Source organism: Pelodiscus sinensis, chromosome 1 (assembly GCF_052426305.1).
Source record: "Pelodiscus sinensis isolate ZL-2025 chromosome 1, ASM5242630v1, whole genome shotgun sequence".
NCBI classification, from domain to species: Eukaryota; Metazoa; Chordata; order Testudines; family Trionychidae; genus Pelodiscus; species Pelodiscus sinensis.
In genome coordinates this window covers 302,386,458-302,407,778 of record NC_143052.1, presented here as the reverse complement: position 1 = coordinate 302,407,778, position 21,321 = coordinate 302,386,458, and the positions used below count along the sequence as shown (strand labels likewise).

Here is a 21,321-nt window from a genome sequence, read left to right as displayed (position 1 = left end):
TCACTTCAATGGCCTTGTGCGCTAGGGATTAATTTGGCCCATGCAATTTCTATTTTGTATGCAGCTGCTACTCCTTTGTACTGCTGCACTTCAGCTCTGCTTTGACAGCACCGAGGTGATTACTAATTTGTTCCTGACTTCTGCTGCAGAGCGCTCACTAAACATCAGTAACTGTTTGTGCACCTCTGTCAGCATTGCATGCTGGCCTGGTTAGACTGTAATATGGAACAACAGGAAGAGCAGAGACTGTATAATGGTCTACATGAAAATCTACTAAAAATCCCCATTGCTTTTTTTTTTTATAGGAAACACTTCTTTGGCTGGAGCTTGTGTAACCCATATTTCTATTCAGCAGTTCTTTGTCCCCTGCCAGTAGCTGCACCATATAGATAAGCTAGTGAGTCTATGGGGTGACCAGATGTCCTGTTTTTAAAGGGACAGTCCAATGTTTAAACCCTCCTGCAGGTGTCCCAACATTTTTCTTAAAAACAGGCAAACTGTCCTGTATTTTCTATCTCCCCCTCCCATCAATACGGGTGGGTCATGCTACTGGCCAGATCCCTGCTTGTCAGCTGCCCTCCCACCAGCAGTGTGTGAGGGGTCCACTGTCCAATTATGGGGATGGGTGAGTAAGGCTGGTGGTGGGACGAAGCTGCAGCATGTCCTATATCTGGCCAGCGCTGGCTGCACACTGCGAGCTGTGATAGCCGGTGAGTATAGCCAGGCATCAGGCAGCAGCCAATTACGTGTTGATTCTGTTACCCATCCATCAGCCCTTGACATGCTCTCCCTCTCACTGTTCTCTCTCTTTTTACCCCTTCGCTCCTTCCCCCTAGCCCTGCTGCTCCTCCATATCCCCACCCACAAGGCTCATCCTTCTCTCAGCACTGTGCAGAAAACCATCCCCTGGTCAGAGCGCTCAGCTCACCAGCAGCCTGGCCAGCAGGCTCCTTTCTTCCCCCACTGGGCAGGCTGGGCAGGCACCCCAGGAAACCCTCCTGCCTTGAGGCACTGGCCAAGAGGTGCTGAGACCTGTATGTGTGAAAGCTGCACAAAGTACTGGCTTGGGGAAGCTACTCTGCCCCACAGCTAAGCTCTGTAGCGGTGATGGTGGGGAAATGATTTCCAACTTGTTCATGCCCCGAACCTGCAGGTTCCACAACAGCTCTTAGGGCAGGGGCTTAGCACTCTTTTCACCCCCAGCCCTCCACTCTGGGTCTTGCCCCCAGGGAGCAGGAGGCTGCTCCATCCCCTACACACCCTCCCCTGCTCAGCCACCTCTCTGGACATTTCACTGAAGCCCCTGTAGCTAGGTTCCCTGGGCACTGGTGTACAATGCATCCTGAGAGCTTAACCGAGAGCAGGGGTGGGCAATAATTTTTGCCCAGGGGCCACTTAAAATTTTTTTGAAGTAGCCCTGGGCCACCCCGGAAGGGACAGGGACTAAACAGGAAGGGGCAGGGCCTAAATGGGAAGGGGCAGGACTACTCCACCCTCAGACCACGATTGGTCTGGGGGGCGGGGAAGCCCCTTTGCCCCCCCTTCCCACTAGGCACCCATGCCCTGGAAGAGGCTTGGCACGCTCCCCCACCCCTAGGCCCGCGAAGGCCCTTTTACACACCCCTGAGCAAACTATGGCCTGCAGGCCACATCCGGCCCATTGAACCCTTCAGTCCAGCCCCCAAGCTCCTGCTGGGGAATGGCGTCAAGACGGCCTTGCCAGGAGGAGCTAGCCCAACTCCCAGGCAGAGCTGCGAGCAGGGGTGGCTAGCTCCTAGCCCCTCCACTTCTGACCCTGCCCCACCTGTGCAGCCTCAGCTCCCCCCAGTGCCGGGCTGGTGTGATACACCAAGCTGCCAGTCACAATGCTTTGGGCCGCACAGCTGCAGCTCTGGCCGGACAAGATAACTACAGCACTGCCAGCCCCAGTGCTCTGGCATGGTCAAAGAGTGGGGAGGAGGGGGAATGGATGGGGCAAGGAGTCCAGGGGTGCTGGATAGGAGGTGGGGTGTTCTGGGGGGAGTCAGGGTGTGGGGAACAGGAGGAATTGGGTAGAGGTCAGAGGTTCTGGAGGTGGTTAGGCAAAAAAACCTCGAGGGATGGAGATTCTACTCCCTCCCTAGGTAACCCTTTTCTTGGGTGACATGACTGGGAGCAGGGGAATGGAGCCATGTTGCTCATTGCACCCCTCCTCCCCCAATGCTGGCGAGTGCAAGGGGGCTGGACCCCTGCTGTGAGCACCAGAAGTTTCCAATGTTCTTCCGGGCCACTCAGAAACTCTGGCTTCTTGCCCCTCCCACCCACAGTATTTGGGGGGAGGGGCACATGGCTACTTGGCCCTCCCTCACGCATCACCAGTGCCTGAGTGCATCATTAGGCCTCGCCTGGCTTGTGTGGAGTATGACAGTGCATTTCATATTCTTTATGGAAATATGCTCATGAATATGCATAACTGAAAAAAAGCTTTCTGCAAATGACGCTGAGTGAGCTATCATTTGAAAAGTTGTATGCTGAATGTGTGTACTCTGTTTGTATGCATGTACCGTTTCTGATTCTGGAATTAGGAATATTGATTGTAGATTTATTATCAATGTGTTCATGGTGGAAAAAGCCTATTACCAGCCCATCAGGAACAACAATGAAGAAGCCAGACACAGACCTCGTCCATTAGCAAGAGACAATTGAGTGGGAGAGAACCAGCTTCCTAAAGTCATATTACACTGCTGCTCACTCATGGACTCTGGGGTGCTACAAAGACATGTGACCATATCACTTGATGTTGTAATCCATCTTTGTCCTTGTAACTTTTCCACTGCAGGTAAAATAAAGTTAAAACTGAACACAAGGGATTCCTGTCGTGGAGGCAAAAATCTATCTAAAAGGTGGGAAACTGAACAACTGGAGCTGCTAACAGATGTGAAGACACCTGCAGTTTCCATAAAGGGCCAATCATAGTTGCAGCTGCTCAGTACCTCCCAGAATAAGGCCCTTATTTTGCAGCATATCCCTTTTACTGCATGACATATGTAGCTGTTGCTATGCCATATGGTCCCAGTTTCTTCAGCGAAAGCTTGCCTGGACATGAAGGAGAGTTTTGCCTTGAAGAGCAGTGCAGGATCAGGCTTTGTTTAAGCCATAAGGCCACATCTGCTTCTCTTTGAATCTTGTAATGTATTAGCCAAGGGCACATGTCTACTCACAGCACATCTTGTAAATGGCCAAGGTCATGTGAGGATTTTATTGTATTACTGCAGTGCACCATCTTCTCTGCCAGCTCCTTGCTGCTAGAGACTACATTACTGTGCATCAGCAAATATGACAAAATGCTGCTATATTTAGTTTTTCAGACATAATTCAAATAGGAAATTTGTCAGCTCTTCAGTTGACTTCATTATTTTGTCAGCATAAATGCTCTTCCTTTACTCACAGGCCTAGGCTGCTTGGAGTTAACTGATACCTGGGGTGGTTTAGTGATAACTTTAAAATATAGTAAGGAACTAAAACGCTTAAGCTGAGTAGAATAATTGCTGCTTGGAGATCTACTGGGAGGAATTAGCTTGCTTAGTTTCATGCTGTGAGGGTTATGTTTTGGCTGGGGACAAGAAGTGTCCCTCTCCTTCACTTAGGTACACACATCTGTCTGAGATGATCCTCCACAGAATAGGTATGCTCCCAAGGAGCAACCTTAAGTGCTGGAACTAGGAGTGTGGGAGGTGCTGCAGCACCCTCTCGTTTGAAGTGGTTGCTATTATATCCAGGGTTTACTGTTTGGTTCAATGGCTCTCAGCACCCCCACTGTACAAATTGTTCCAGCACCCCTGGGAGTAACACAGATGCAGTCATGAAGGTTGGAACAAAGTCATAGGGCTTTCTGTAGGGCTGCCTTTTTCCTCTGAACATTTACTTTGAGTGACTCCACCTTCTCCTTTTTCTTTCTGCTCTGATATCTCGCTCATACCTCACGGCTACGTCTACACCGGCACCCTTTTCCAGAAATGCTTAAAACGGAACAGTTTTCTGTTATAAGTATTTCCGGAAAAATCACGTCTACATTGGCAGGATGCTTTTCCAGAAAAGCATCTGTGGCCAATGTAGACACGCTTTTCCGGAAAAAAGCCCCGATCGTCATTTTCCCGATCGGGGCTTTTTTGCGGAAAAGATTACTGTGCTGTCTACAATGGCCCTTTTCTGGAACAGTTTTTCTGGAAAAGGACTTTTGCCCGAACGGGAGCAGCATAGTTTTTCCGGAAAAACACTGACAATTTTACAGTAGATCGTCATTGCTTTTCCTGTAAAGCAAGCGGCCAGTGTGGACAGCTGGCAAGTTATTCCGGAAAAGCAGCTGCTTTTCCGGAATAAGTGGCCCAGTGTAGACACAGCCCACAGGTCTCTGTACTCAGCATTTCTAAAAGGCAAGAACTGTATTTTTTCATCCTGGTCCTCTGAAACGGAAATGAATTGCCTCAGATAGTGGTAGAGCAGGTGGGGTTTAGACAAGACTATTTTAGTTTGCATGTTCTTACTTGGGAAACTTATTTACAGTATTTGAAATTGCATTAGCATTTTTAACAGGTGTGTGGCACCGAGTTTATGGAAAGGGGTCTTACGCCTTGAAAAATTAAGTACAATAAATTTAACACAGCAAGTGCTGGCTCAGACAGATCCAGGTGATATGAACATTACTGGGCTATGGGACCAGTTTTGTTGTTATTCCCAATCCTTCTCCATACCGACACATGCACTTTTTCAGAGTTTAAAAACTAAATTACTAATTATTTAAGAAACTATTTTACTTTTATTTTTGACCCGGCACTTGAATTTCTTTAGGACAGGGATTGTCCTTCCGACAAACATTTCTACAGTGCTGGCATACCAGAGCTCTGTTGCTTGGCTGAGCCCCTTAGGCACTGCTATACTGGAAACAGTAAGTAATAAAAATGTGACTGCACTGGTGCTGGGGGCCACAGGGTTTCCGAGGGTTGCAGCTCTGACGCAGCCCACCATAGTGACTGTCTGAGCCAGAGACCCAGGTGTTTTGAAGAGAATTTCAAAATTTGAGGCGTTTTTTCCTGAATCAGAATGAAAACAAAATATTAGACTCCTCTGTGAAATGAAATTACTCTCCATGCAGAGCTCTACCCCGGATCTGTCATTTCCCCAGCACAGATTTCAAGTATTCAAGTTACAAGAGTGTCATCTGGGATGTGGAGGTTGGAGACAAAAAAGTCTGGACTGTAGGGGTCGGTAGAGAAACTGTGAGCTGGAAGGGCAAATTCTGTTTGTACCTGCAAATGGATACTAGACAACATGGCAGATGGGCGGTCAACGTAAGGCCAACACCTCCTACCCAGTTCCCCGCCCCATGTAGGGTTGCCAGGTGTCCAGTTTTCTACTGGACTGTACGGTATTTGCACCGTCTGTCCGGTAGAAAAATTCAGAAAATACCAGACATGTGCAATGTCCAGTATTTTCTGAATTTCCAGCTGGGTGCCAGACGGAAGTCTGGAAGGGGTGAGGGAGCAACTGGGAGGCGGGGCCACGATTGGCGCTGGGAGCCCTGTGGTCGTGTGCAAAACCAGGCGGGGTGGGGCGGGGGCACTGGCAGGAACTTCCAGCCACTCCCCCCGCCCGGCTTCTGCACACAACCAGAGGCTCCCAGGGCCAATCACAGCTCCACCTCCCAACTGGGAGCCTCTGGTTGCGTGCAGAAGCTGGGTGGGGGGAGTGGCTCCGAGCCACTCCCCCTGTCCCTGCCCAGCTTCTACTAGCAACTAGAGGGACTGTCTGATGGGGGCATGGCCTGTTGGACTCCGGCTGCGGCCAGTAGCTGCACCCCCCCACCACCAGCTCTGCTTCCTGCCCTCCTTCCTCCGGCCCCTCCTCCTCCCGGCCAGCCCCCCTAGCCCTTGATCCCCCTCAGCTCTGCTTCCCGCCCCCCCCTTCCTCCCGGCCAGCCCCGCCCCCCTCCTGGCTGGTCTCTGCCCCCCTGTCCACGATCAAGTGTGTCTGGTATTTTGGGGAGGGGGGTCTACCTGGTAACCCTATCCCCGTGAGAGTCAGGTCCAGGCAGGGGCTGGGGAATTGGGATTTTCCTGGACAATGAGACGGGCAAGGTCTCGTTTTACAATGTTACTGACAGGTCTCATCTCTTCACTTTCACTGACACCTTCTCTGAGATGCTCTGCCCATATTTCAAACCTGAATGCAATAAAGGGGGTCCAATAAAGGGGGGTTGATATATTCCTTGAGGTTTTACCACGATACAATCTTTAATTAAAAATTACTCTTTAATTATCAGGGATGCCTGATAATTTGCCCAGTCCCACCTAAGCCTGGAGAGAATCTCTGTCCCTGACAGTGACACCCACGACAGAGATCGTCCCCTCCCAGCACTGCCACCCCCAGGGGGTAATGTGCATCAGCTTCGTTTCTCCTGACACTCCTCCCCTCTCAGTTCCCAGCACCAGGCCTATGAGCTAGGGGAAGGGAGGGGGCAGAGAAGTGGGTTGGGTGTAGGTTTGCCAACCCTCCAGGATTGTCTTGAAGTCTCCAGGAATTAAAGAGGAATTTTTAATTAAAGATTATATTGTGTGATAAAGCCTCAAGGAATATATCCAAGCAATACTGCAACCAAGCAACCCTAGAAGGAGAGCTGGCTGCAGGAGCAGAGGGGGGTAAGCTGCAGGTCCAGTTTGGTCTGGGGAGAGATTCGGGTCTTATACAAATTGGAGAGGTTTGGGGGTGCCCCAATCTCAGTTTGTATACCTCTCTACCTGTTGGAAAGGACAAGCAAGGCTAGTATAAATAATAGCACTGCCAATAAAATGTATTTTTTTATATTTATTATTTTTAAAATGTTTTAAATAGTTTTAAATTTGCCCCAATTTCATTCAATAATGTAATTCAAGCCTTGGTAATTTCTGTGAGAAATGTGGAGGGTGAGATAGTGTGACAATTCCCGTTTAGTGGGAGAAGCACAGAGCTGGTCTTTTGGCTGCTTTGTCTTTTATTAGCTGTTTTTATTCACTGTGTTTTCTTTTACTTTTTTTTTCTTTTATAATGTGCTAGAAGATTTACACAGCATTGTTTGGGTCCTCAACTCACTTAATGTTTGGTTTTGGAAAATACAATGAAAATGTCCATCCTTCATTTAAATCCTTGACTGGAGGGGTGGGGGCTGAGGGGCTCAGTTTGCAGGCTGCCCGAGGGAGAGAACACTACTCCAGCCCTCTCTCCTCACAGCAGTTTGGGGCCAGGTGAGGAGCGTGTCTCCTACTACCACAGAGGTTACATTTAGATTAACTGGCTAACCAAATAGTTGATGCAATTTGCATGAACTATTCCATTAGTTGATAAGTGGGCCTCCGCCTTTGAAGTGTAGCAACAGCCTCAGGTCAGCGCTGCCGCTTTGAAACACCACGTGCAGCTCAGGGTCAGCTGGGAATCCAGTCCCAAGCTGGCCCCAGGCTGCACGTGGTTTTTTAAAGCAGCAGACCGTGGGCTCCATTCAGCGCTGCACCCCCTCCATTTCCTCCCCTCCCCCTTGCTGCCTCTTTTTGATAGAGGTAGCAAGAGAGGGGAAGCAACTAGTCAACTAGTGTCAACTATCCAATAAGCATTTGCTTATCAGATAGTCAACTAGTCATTTACATCCCTATCTCCAATCTGTTGAGGGAGGCTATGGAATCTCCATCACTGTAGATATTTAAAAGCAGGTTGGATAGACATCTGTCAGGGATGATCTAGATGGTCCTGTGTCCTGCCGTGAGGGCAGGGGACTAGACTTGATGATTTCTTGCAGTCCTTTCCAGTTCTAGTATTCTATGATTCTATCTGGCATTTACTAGTGGGATTACACTCTATTATTTGTCACTTAACTTCAACACTACTCAAATCCTCATTTATAAAGTTTTCTTAAGTACTGTTAAGAACAATAAAAGCACAGTTTGCTACTGTATGGAATAATAATGTGTCAACCTGGCTATTAATTTTCTTCCTCTAATGCATTTTCTCTGTTGTGGTTGGCTATTTTATTACAGAAACTGTATCCCACCAGGGCAGAATAGCAACTCCCCTGTGAAATGACAACAGAGCAGTTGCCAGAAGATTTCTAGAACATCTAGAATCAAGTAATGTTCTCATTATACAACATTTGTAGCATGGGCTATGTCTACACTACAGGCTTCTTGCGCAAGAAGCTTTTTGCAGAAGAGATCTTCCACAAAAACTTCTTGCGCAAGAGCATGTCCACCCTGCAAAAGCGCATGGAAAAAGTGATGCGTGTTTGCGCAAGAGAGCATCCAGACTGCATGGACACTCTCTCTAAATGAAACTCGGATTGCTATTTACAGAATGGCCACCAGGGCACCTGTGCTTTTTTCGATTGCCTCTTTTTGTGCAAAAAAGCCCTGTCCCCATCCACGCACACCTTTTTACTCAAGAGCTCTTGCACAAAAGGAGCTATGCCTCATAGAGAGAGGAATACCTATACCAGAAAAAACCCTCTGATCTTTCGTTTTACTTGCACAAGAACGCACTTGAGGTGTGGACGCTCCTCATGTTTTTGCGGAAAAATGGCCGTTTTTGCACAAAAACTCTGTGGTGTAGATCTAGCCATGGTTACAGCTTTTAATAAGTAGTCATTAATTTAGTGCTACAAAATTACATAATAAGTGGCCAGGTTTTTCAGGAGCACTGCTATTAGTCATTGGGAATGGGTGGCAGTTCCTCAATACCCCTGACAATTTGGGCCTTTATTTGGGTGCTTATTTGGGTGTATGACAAGTTTGAACATTTTGGCCAAAGTACTTTACTAAAAGATGAAGAGCTTCTGGGGCTACAAATGCAATCAGTGTAATTAACTGTGATATAGGTACAATCACCCACAACTGTACAGAAATGTGAATTCCAAACCTAGAGAAAATCCATCTTTTCCTCTGGAAATAAGGATCCTCTATTTTATTGTTTAAGTTATTTGAAAATCATTGTGGTGAGTTTGATTCCAAAGGTTAGATGTGTTGTTCAGAAGTGGAAACTCTTATAGTATAGCATACAGTATCATGGAAATGAATCAGAAAGTAGAACTGGAGTACTTTTACTAGCTCACTTCTTGCCAGTATTTAATATTGTCTCCTAATGTATATCATCTTTAATGAGCAGAACATTATTTTAAAAATTCGCACATATAGAAATTTTGCCATATTCTTAGGGCACTGTGCTAACAGAGTTGCTAGCATGTCATTCACTACATTTCTAACAACATTGGTCTGCCATAGAAGGTTTCCCACGGGGGCCAAGTGACTCTGTGCAGCTGAAGCTTTTCTTAGAAAACATTTTAAGTATTCTGATAAACATACTGCAATGAACTCACTCTGAAACTCCAGGAAAATGGCCTCCCAAACATCTTTTATTTATTTACGAAAGCTAAGAAATGCAAAAGAAAAGAAAGAAAAAGCAGTACAAAGGAAAGTATTTTCCCCTCACTGACAAAAATGTACAAACCCCTGGGGACCCCGCTATTTACATGTGGAGAGATTTACATGTGGAAAATAACGTATGTATGCCCCTGACCTGACCCGAGGAACACTGGTGCCAGTGCCAACCAATGACAGGAAAAAGGACTTGATTTCTAATCCAAACTCCTTTTGCCCAGCACTCTTGTAGCACTGTTACTCATCACTGGCTCATAGGCAACTTCCTTATTCAGGCTGGAAGTGAGGACTCCCTGCTAAACAACTGGTAGCCTGGTGATGGGCGGGGAAGCTGATGAACCACTGAGAATTCATTTTTAGGCAACGATAACCATAAAGGAAGAGAAAATGGAGTATGGCACACAAGTTGAAAGAAGAGGGAAGGAGTCTATAAAGAGGAAAGGGTCAAGAAAAGTGAAAGAAAGGGCAAAGGGGAAAATGAAAGGAATGTGGAAGTGGTGACTAAGGAAAATGAATGAGGAGGAATATCAAGGAAAGAGAAAGACAGGAGTGCCAAGAAATAAACGTGGGGGGGTGACATTTGGGGGACTTTCTTCTCTTCAATAATTATGCATTGTATGCACAGTCTCCCACTTCACTATTTAGCCCTTTTTCCAGATAACTTACGAATATATTGAAGCACTGGTCCCAGTACAAATCCCTGGGGACCCCGCTATTTACATCTTTCCATTGTAAAAACTGACCATTTATTCCTACCTATTTCACCTGCTCAAAATACATCTTAATAGGTAGCATGTCCATTGTGGACAAGTTTATTTTGCAACACAAACCTTAAATTCCTAATTTCATTATGCTTAAATTCACAAGCTTGGTATTGCATTAAATATGGATTTTTGCAAAGTCTGTTCTCCTTTACAAATACTTCACTTAAAATAGTATTGATCTATAATGGATAATAATAAGGAAATTTACAGTGGTAGGGAAATGCAAGTGTTGTGTAACAGAGCTGGGTAGAAAATTGGTTTCCAATCCCAACCGAATTTTTCAGATTTCAAAAATTTTTTCCCCACTCTGAATTGGGATAAAGTCAAAATCTTGAAAATTTTTGTGAACTAAAAATTTGAAAAACAAATTTCAGCTCAAATCAATTGAAATGCTTTGTTTCAATCATTTCAAAAAGTTTCATTTTGATTTTGCTCATTTTACATTTTATTTTACTATAAATTAACTTAAGTTTCAAAACAAAGTCATATCAGAATGAAAACACTTTTTCTTCTGAAAATATAAAAACATGATATTTCAGTTATATATAAATCCTCCCCCCTCCCCCCAAAAAAATGAGATGCTAAATTTGTTTAAACAGACTTTCTGCCAAAAGTTTTGGTTTTGATTAATTTCAATTTTCAGAAGAAAAATAGTTTCATTGAAAATTTCCCAACTAGCTCTATTCCATGGATAAAGTCCCACTTCAGTGATCAAACTGTCACAGAAAAATCACTTGTCACAATGCCTATTGTTATCCAATTTGCAGCAAGCATTCCCCAGCTGTAAGATGGGTAATAAATTTTATTTCTCTTGCAAAGGCAAATTATATATTATCATAAAAGAAAAGCAATTAAGAAATGTATCAGAGTCAAAATATTGGAAATGCTGTTTAAATACTCCATTTTGCTTAAAATTTTACATGCATATAAATCCCTTAAGATTTCAGTCTCCAGTGCATCATAGAGCATTTGATTCAAATAGATATTTCAATAAAGAACTGGAGAAAACATTTTATTATTACATCAATATCAGCATCTATGGAAGCTGTTCACCTTCAGAATAAATTATACTTATATTTCATAGGCAAGTATCAATGTTGTTTCCTCAAAAATATCACTGATCCAGTAGATTAAGTTAACAAACACAAAAACATAAGAGAACTGTAGCATGATGAACAACCATCACATTTCATTGACACAATGGCAAAATAGATGGGCAGAGACCTGCTAATTAAGTCTTCAGTTTCTTAGGCTAAAGTCCAACCACTGGGCTAAAGCAGCACCTTTGCCAGCTGATCCATTGAGCCAGTGACATTGGCTGCAAAAATGATTTGCTCATCTCTTTCTAGCAAAGTTAAAATAGTCCTTGGAAAAACAGAAGATGCAATTGGGAATAGAAAGAGCGGGGACAGATGCTAATTTGATCTAGAAGAGATCACAGGGTTAGAGGGCATGCTCAAACCAGTCCACCGGCCAGATAAAGAGAAGTAGGGTAACATGGAGAAAATAATAAAAGTGCTTGATGGTTAATCAGCATGTATTGCATAATCACTGCACTTTGGTTAAGTAAAAGGAAACACTTTTTTTCGGAGTAGTGCAGATCCAGAGATCCCATACTTGATGATTTTGATTCTGATGGACATAAGGTTATGTGACAATAAGGATTCACCAAGTCATTCTTTAGGCTTCTTTTCAATAGTCTATTACTGTTATTAAGAAATGTTTTGGAAATACCTGCAGTTTTCTACATTTCTTCATTGCTCTCAGTTACAATTTACTAAAGAGCTCTGGATTTATTTCAGCAAAGCACTCACGCACAGGCTTACATCTCACTGAAATCAGTTGGACTCATGAAATCAATGGGATTTGAATATATATTTCAGTGCCATGATGAATGAGGACCTCTGTGCACAAATCATTGTTCTAGATCCTAGTAGTCACACTAAGTATGGATTACTAAGTATTTATTTCTACAAGCGTAATGACCAATGCTGTGAATTTGTGTGCCCCACGTACTTACAATTAATTACAATTTCCCCTGTACTGATCAAATAAGTGGGTACTACCAATAGTTAATGGACACATCAGTCTGCCACTGACCCCTCCTTAATGTCCCATAAATGGTTTACCAAACTCCTAGCTAAACAAATACACTTTAAATAATGGCAAGAAAGAGGCCAGATGCTGGCATACTGTCAAATTCCACATCATGGACACTGGCTCTTTAGAAATGTTTTATTTTATCATAACATTTCAGAACCTACTTTACAAGCTGTAATTCCAAAGTAGCAGAACTTGCAACTTCCCTATGGCCTAACAGTGGCTAGATAATATAGGTACACACATACCCCATGTTCATAGACAATAGTAAAAAACAATAGCACCAAAAGACATGTAGTCTAGTATAAAATGTCATATTCCCACAGATGTTTTATTAACATGTATATTCTTTTAAAGTGTCTACCCAGTTTCTCAAGAAACTTTTACTTGGGTATAACTTAAAATTAGTAAAATGTCTTTTGCAAAAGACTATGGACTTACCTGCTTTCTCTTTGCTTAGCTTCTGAGACAACACCTGTAAAAAAATAAGTTTTAGTTTTAGTTTTAACAAGAACACATTTTCCCCCAAAAGGGTCAAAATATGGTTTTATGGCAAACATAAGAATGGACTTTAAACTTGGAAATATCACCATCTTGTGTGGGTCAGTACAACCCAGAGCTTTTAAATTAAAGGCAGTAGGGACAAGTTTAAGCTTAATTTTCACCCAATTTATGTCTAAACCAAAAGGCTGAACTGATCCTTCTGGATACCAAGATGATTCCATATGAGAACCTCACAGAATCTGAAGTTTGTTTGAGGGGCAGCCACTCCTAGGTCTAGCTATTGTGCATTCTATGGTCCTGCTATGATGTGATAACCATCTGCACCTCTATCCCAGAAGCATCTCTTCCATCAAATTCTGCCTCTCCAACCTTGATGAGGATCACTCCATACAAACTTAACTTTAAAAAAGTGTCCTCAGCTTTTAATGTGTATACAAGTTTTACTGAAACCTCACAAAGCTCTTCCCTTAAATACAAAATGTTATCAAATTTTCTACTTTTGTATTAGAACTCCCTCCCCCCTTTCTAGGTGAGACAGCATGGAGTTGCTTTCCCATCCTACAAAATATTGCAAGACAATTTGACACTGTAAAAAGCCCTGTTATGATCACAGCTTAGGTTTTGTCTAAGCGTAAGTGGTCAAGGCTAGGTCAGGTTTAGCTTAGCATGTAAGTGAGATTTAACAGTACTTAATTAACAAATATTAGCTAACTCAACCTAACCCCAACCACTTTGAAACCACATGGACAGAGCTGGATTCTAAATAACCATGTTTACTATCTATACAGAAGCCTAGAAGGCCTCACTTCTGCAGAAGAATACAAGGATGTCCTCGAGAGGGCTCATAAGATATTCAAAGGGATACCACCCAATTCCCAGATGGTACAGGCAGAAGAACTAGCTGGTTATAAAATCAATCCAGTGATTTAGATGATGGTGCTCAATAGGGATGTTAAAATGTGTCTAATTAATTAACCATGTAACCGCTGAAGAATTCAGCAGTTGTGTATGAGGGGCGGGGGAGGGACGGGTGGTTCCCCAGGAGCTGGTGCATGTGGAGAGCTGACTTTCAAGCCAGCTCCCTGTGTGTACTGGGAGTCTTTGTGTAACTGTGAATGTTAACCAATGAGCCCAGGCTCATTAGTTAACTGTGTACAGTGATACACTTTGACCTCCTTAGTATTCAATTGGAGAAAGCAATTGGAGGGTTTAGCCATTTTCTCCCAATCTAAAGAACAAAGATAACCAGTATTAGATAGATGACGTCAGTCCCAAATATCTTTCAATTTTCTCCAGCAGTTTTGAAACACAGATAGACATTGCCCTAATTCTGGTTATTTTGGAACAGAAGTAAGTGAGTATTACAAAGTTGAGAGCTGTATATGGAAAACACCACCAGCGCTGAGTCTTTTAAACTGGGGTGTTCTCAGTATGGCTCAGGGAAAGCAGTGCTCTCAAGCAGGCAAGCCTAAGAAAGAAGGGTTTTATAGGCTGACAAACATATTTCATCTACAGACTCATTTTAGAGCATGAAGCACTGGTGTAACGTGCTCCCAGTGAGACACACTGCTTCAAAAACAGGCGGCCACATCCAGCACCAGTTTCCATTTTGGCAAGTGGTTAAGTTTTCGTTTCATTGCTAGAGTCTGACTCTAAGAGGACAAAATCATAGATAATGGGAATTAGTTTCAGCTCCAGAATAAGAGCTTCCAACCTTCTAACCAAACGTAAGTGGAAGAGGGTTCTGGTCACTGTTTATATCATTTAACATCATTTGAGGAAGTGACCAGGATTTTATTGTATGATTTAGTTTGTGCTTTTAAATTAGTCAGAGTTCCTATGTCCAGTCATAAGTACTTTCTCAGTATGTATAAATCAAAACAACAATGTAGTCCTGCCCCTGTTTTAATGTTCTAGCATAGCCCTAGGAGCACCAGTTATTATACAAAGTCAGGCTACAACTTCCAATGACTTTTAGAACAGCATAAGAACAAAAAATGCAAATTGTAGTTGGAACAAACCCAGACACAACAGACATCTGCCAGATTAAAAGCAATTTATGGAAATAATAATAATAAGGCACTATATAACTGACTGTGTAATAAAATACACTGGTTGGAGAACTAGCATCCCATCTGAACTGCATGGCAAAATCCAATCAAATCCCCAGAAAGCATGGACTAGGTTAGTGCAAGTCAAGCCAAAAGGCTGTTCCAGCACCTGCTGTTCTGAATAACAAAGAAATAATTCAACAGCTCCAGCTGTAGTAATTTTGTAAGTGAAAGTGTGAAATAGAATCTAAAGACAAGTATCTTGCATTGATAAAACCATTTACTTGAGCTATAAAAACCAGAATACAGAAACCAGGAGTTTACAGATAGACCAGGGATTCTCAAACTTTATTGCACTGCAACCCCTTCCAACACCAAAAATTACTACACAACCCCAAGAGGCGGGACTGAAGCCAGAACCCATGTGAGCCCCGCCACCCCAGGTGGGAGGACCAAAGTAGAAGCTAAGGGCTTCAGGCCCACGCAGGTGGCCCCAGCCAGATTAAGATATGCGGAGGCCCTAAGTTATGTCAAGTTTAAGCAGCCCCATAACATTACCAAATTAACGTGTAAAGACAACAAGTAGTCCTGTGGCACCTTAGTGTGGTGGCAATAATTTCAGAAATTTTTTTAATGGCCCCAGGCCACAACAAATGGGGCGGGGCCTCAAGCAGAAAGGGTGGGGTCAGGATACTTCCCTGCTTCCCCACTCACAGACCATGATTGGTCTGGGGATGCAAGAGAACCTTTGCTGCCTCCACCTCCCCGTCCCTTTTCGGTGCCCTTGCCCCTGGTGGTGGGAGAAGATTTTGCACACTCCCCCTTCTGCCCTCAGGCCAATCAGGTGACCTCAAGGGGTTCACATCTAATTTACCTCAGAGAGGGGAGATTCAGACTCATTTTGTTTTATGATCACAGAACAACGATAAACTCTGGTTAATGGAATCTAAGAAATCTATGATTAAGGGGAGGGGATTGAGTTCACTAGGAGCAACTGTGAATTAAGTTAAAACTCCGAGTTCTTGGTCTTCTAGCTCCTAGAAAATGATATGTAGTATGGGACACTTGAGTGGGGGGTTATTCTCTAGCTCCATTTTAAACCCCTTGACATGTTTGTGTACATGATCTCTCTGCTCTCAGAACAGCCAGCAATTTAGTGAATAGCTCCTCACCTGTTGGGTCTACAGTCTGAGAACATTGGTCTCTGCTCCACTGGGGGCCCGGCTGCCTTTCCTTGACTATGCTGAGCCAGTGAGATAAAAGTCTTGGTTCAGCAAAATACTTTAAAACACACATAACTTTAAGTATGTGTTTGGTTCCATTGAAGCCACCTTTCTGAATCAGGGAAAAATATTTAGGATGTGGTACAAAAGAGAGTATGAAAAATGAAGATTCATAATGATGGGGAAAGTAAAGAAAAAAGGAGACAGTGTAGATGCACCCCTCCCTAAGAATAATCCAAAATCCTAAAGATGGTCCTTTTACATGTATAAGTTAAGAGCACTTAGAATGATATGGAAACGAAGATAGGAGGAAAACTCCAGTAATATAAACCTATCAATGAAAACAAATCAGCATGCTCATTAAAAGATTTTTTCCTCAAATGTACATATGATCTGACATGCATAAATCATGTGAGCATGAAATCCACATGGTACAATGGAATTAGATGATTCTATAATGTAACATTTTGTCGTTGTAAGCTTCTTGTCACATAAAAGCCTTTGCCAACAATGAAAATGACTATGAAATGGGAACTCTAATGGACTCAGCATTATTGTAATCTGCAACAGCACAATGATTTTGCAATGTCCTGCAACTTCACCTGTCACTTTCACCAAAATGACAATTGTGTCCAAAAATACTTTCCTCTTCCCCCATCAAATTTAATTAATTATTAGCCATTTTAAACTCAAATTGCAAACATTTCAAAACTGACAGTGGTATTTGAGAACATCTGTCAAATTCCAGTCACTGATTCCAAGCAAATCACTCCTTCAAGAAGAAAAAAAAGCAATCGCCTTATTTGTACAACATGAAAGTGACTCTTTAGACATTCAATAAAAAGCCAAGTTCATTCAACATAGATAGTAACTCAAAAATATCACTGTCGTCTAAAACTCTGGGATTTTGTCAGGTCCATTTGACATCTGATATTAATAAAAAGGGTTGTCTATTCCATACTATGGATTTACATTCTATGTGAAAAATTTGCAGCACAGTTCTGAAGTATAATGTTGTCTGAAGATGGCATATAATATAGTTGGATGACTTTTCTTGTTGACTTACAGTTATGAAAGGACAGCAGTTTTAACTTTACTGCTAATATTCACTGGAAATCATGCTGGTTAATATTGATCAATTGTCTAGACATTAATTTAAAATTATACACACACACACACAGAGTTCTAAAGGAGCAATCTAGAAATTCACATACAAAACTGAGTCACCAGATTAGCATTTTTGCTAAACATTTTAACAAGACTGATACAAGAAGGAAAGAATGAAAACTCAGATAGCAGAACTATGTAATTATTCCAAATAAAGAACTTTAGGCCACATTCTCAAATTCCTAAATATCTTGAGGATCTGTGCCTTTGTGTCTTACTATCTTCTGACACTTCTAAGACAAATCAATCATTCAGGATTCCATTCCGCTCTCCAATGCGTGATATTAACAGATCAGGCAGTTTTCCAATACACAAGGTGATCTGCACCACACAGAGAGCTGAAGCTATTGGAGGGTAGAAACAAGGACTATGCAATATGGAACAGTGTGTACCAAGTTACTGGACTCAAGATTTTCCTCAAAATAAAGTTTAAATACGGCATTAACAGCATACTCCACTGGTCAGGAAAACCATCTACAAGGAAACGCTATCATGGGATCAAATCCTGGTCCCCTTCCTTCCATGAATAATTGACTTCAATGGGACTATTTATGGCAGGACTGGGCCCATGATGTCCCTAGACAATCCTCAAAGAAAATAGATTATAAATCATATGACCTTCATTATAATAACAACTGGTTCCTAAATAATCAATTAGAGTTCATGTAAATTTCTAACTGGAGGCCAAACCAAGTAATGTTCACTAGAGACTCTATTGTATGGCCCCATGTTAAACAAAAATTCTGAACAAACACTTTAAAAGGTTTTTTCCATGTCAGCTTATGACACCTAGTGAGTGATGTATGTTACCTCAGGACCCTAGATATACACACCTAGCCCAATGTTGATACTGTACAAATAATAAAAATAATTAATACTATTCTGGCTGCTGTGGGAAAGTCGCATGACCTGCATTTTATAGCGGTCTATAAACCAACTCTAGGTTAGCCAAATGTAGGTCAGTATACTTGACTTCAAACGGGCATACTCACCAGAGTAAGGCACGTAGGATTTGATCCTTGTCATAGGTGATCCATAAAAAGATTTTAAAAACCAGTATAGACATCATAGACTTTACCATGGCAGCAGGAAGCAAAATGCCCCAGGCCCAGGGCATGGTGCTTCCTAACACCATGGAGAAGTGGAGCACAGTGGGCTGGGAGTGGACAACAGGATGGGGTGGAATGGACAGGCTGCCAAGTCACTCTGGCTCCTGCCACCACTGTGCCAGACCCCAGGTAATCCCTGGGCCCTGCTGGACCCCATGCATAGGACAGTTGAGGTGGCCACAGTGGAGCCCCCCAAAGTGTGGGGCCTGGAGTGACCATGGCAAACAATCCTATGCATAAGATGGCTCTGAGCTGCTTTTTTCCTATAAACAACATGTGCTGTGTTTTGTTCTTCTCTAGCTCCCATCACAGTGATGAGTGCGCGAGCAGGGAACTGACTCCTGCTGTCGCCACTTACCAGGCCCCCTGCTAATCCCCCATCTTGTATTGCTCAGGGACGGGGTGGGAATGGAGCAGAGGTGAGGTGGAAGTGGAGCCTGTAGTGGGTGGGGGAGGGTTTGCCCCAGGCCCTGCATCCCTAGGTGGAGGAGCCATTTTAGAAAGTTATCATGTATCCATTTAAACATCAATATGTTCTGATTAATTTACAGAATGGACCTATGCTGATTTCCAGCGCTTGATAATCTGGTCCATAAAACTCCAAAAAATTGTCACACTAGAGGCTAGATGCAAGTTTTAAGAACCAGGGTCATTTAGGACAAAGTTTTATATTTAGTGCTTCAGGAACATTCAATTGCTGACAGTATATGAAACATAAGCAGAAAGGACTCAGAAAAAGGAGGAAGGGGAGAGTAAATCTCTTCCATGATCATATGTGACTTATTCTTTCTGTGACTTGCTGCTCTGACGTGATATTTGATTTGGTGGGTTTGTTTTACTTAGAGAAGCACTGCTTCTTGGTTACCATTACTCAGCAATACTTTTGCTTCTCATATTTCATCTTCTCAAAAGGCTGACATGGCACATTTTGCTTAATGCTGTTCCTCATTGATCTTGTTAAGTGGGATTTAGTTATTATCACACATGCCTTGGACCTTGACCTATCTGATTGATGTGAGTGAATGAAGCCACAAAGTTATAGGGGGACAGGGATGGCAGATATGAAGGGTTTGCTTTGTCTGCTAAATTTGGACCCAGGCTGAATGTAGTTTCAAAATATTTAAATTATGTAACTAATAGTGAAGCTTATTTTCTCCTGCTTGTACTTTCACATAATGTTCAATAAACCGTACCGCCGCAGATTTGTTCAAGATACAACCATAATTTGCTCTGATCCCATCTTCAGCCGAGGACGGTAGAAAAGAAACTGAGGGAGGCTTGTGCCTCGTGCACACCCAACAAACAACAGCAGCGCGAGGCAGAGTGCACAGGCACCGCATGAGGGGCACTGCTGAGCAAAACTTCTCTGATCAGCAGCACGCGGATGCACCAAGACCTGAGTGGAGCACCCATCGGGACACCGCTCGATGGAGAACAAAAGGTTCCTGTGGTTTACAACAGATTCACAAATTCCAAAAGGGGTTGATACAGAACGCTCAAGAGTGGCAAGGTGGATTAAAGAGACAAGCTTGATGACTGAGCTGACACAGAGCTTTTCCTCTTGCCTGGGCAATGAACTCAAAGCGTGCCTGCTAAACCATGGGTGGAGTCTACTGCATTGTCGGGAGAAAGAGAGGGAATCCATCTTGGGTGTAGTTTAGAGGGAGGCATTGGCCCCCAAACAGAGGCAAAGTGTGGTGTATAAGGGGGGAATTCACTGCCACTTCCTTCCTCCATTTCTGTGAGTGTCGAGCTGCTTTACTCTGTGTGGCTGAGGAGGTGTCTATCCCTACGTGTGCCTTTTTGGGGGTGGGAGTGGAGAGGTGGAAGTGGGCTCTGCCCTAACACTAGAGCATAGGAAAAATCTGGGTGCAGATTTATTTCTCATCCCTCCCCCTGCACCAATGCATTCTTTATCCAAAATATGTATCTGGCACTGAAGTTAAACAGGTGTTAACAAAATCAGGCAAAATCTCAAAGTGTGATTTAAAATCCTTCCCCTCTCCAGAGCTCAATTTTCTGTCTCTTGACTCTTGGGATGTTCTTTCATGCCTGCCAACAAGAGGAGGGGGCAGAACAAAGCCGATAGCTGCCCCAGGGCCCAGCGATTCTAAAGCACACAGGGCTCCCAGCCACCACCACTACTACTATTGTGGCAGTGCCCAGAGCCCTGGGCCCTTTAGATCACCACTAGGGGTGCGTCTACACTGCACCATAACTCGAAATAAGCGATACAATTTGAGCTACGCAAATTGTGTATCTAATTGCGATGCTATTTCAAAATAGCTTATTTCGTCATTTGGTGCTGTCTACACAACACCAGATTTCAAAATAAAGCTCTATTGCGAAACGTCCCTTACTCCTCGTAGAATGAGGTTTACAGGGATGTCGGAATAGCAAGCCGAAAATAATGGGCTTGCTGTGAAGACGTGGGATGGCTATTTCGGAATACACTGGTATCCCAAAATAGCATTGCAGTGTAGACGTAGCCTAGAGTGCCACCTGGTGCACTCTTGGAGACTCTGTGGGCTGGTGGGAGGTTGGTGTGGCATGCTGTGGGCAGTGCTAAGGGCTGGATGCCTCTAGCCCTACCCCTTTCACCAGATGCTCTGCCCCTTCCCAGAGCATGAAACCTCTCTCCACACCTTGATCAGAGACCTGGAGCGGCTGTCTCCCTGTCGGCTTCCTTGTATCATTTCCACATCTTTTGAGTGTGCCTGTTATTTCGAAATATAACAGAGTTGCTATTCCGATGTCCCTGTAATCCTCATTGCACAAGTAAGGGACATTTCGGAATAGCGATTTATTTCAAAATAAGTGTTGTGTAGACAGCATCACATTTTGAAATAAGCTATTTCGAAATATCAAAATAAGATACGCAATTTGCGTAGCTCAGATTGTGAATCTTATTTCGACCTACAGTGCAATGTAGATGCACCCTTACAGGATAGGTAAGGGTAAGAGAAAACTGA

General features: G+C 43.4%; 1 protein-coding gene across 3 annotated transcripts in view; it reads right to left on the bottom strand.

Annotated features, from left to right (window-relative positions):
- STARD13 (StAR related lipid transfer domain containing 13) overlaps window positions 1–21,321 on the bottom strand; it is a 415,654-nt gene that overhangs the window by 231,268 nt on the left and 163,065 nt on the right. For all 3 annotated transcript variants that reach the window (XM_075919190.2, XM_025190209.3, XM_075919191.2), the window contains one exon: window positions 12,737–12,770. In XM_075919190.2, the coding sequence (XP_075775305.2) occupies window positions 12,737–12,770 (34 nt within the window). The remainder of the gene's footprint in view (window positions 1–12,736; window positions 12,771–21,321) is intronic.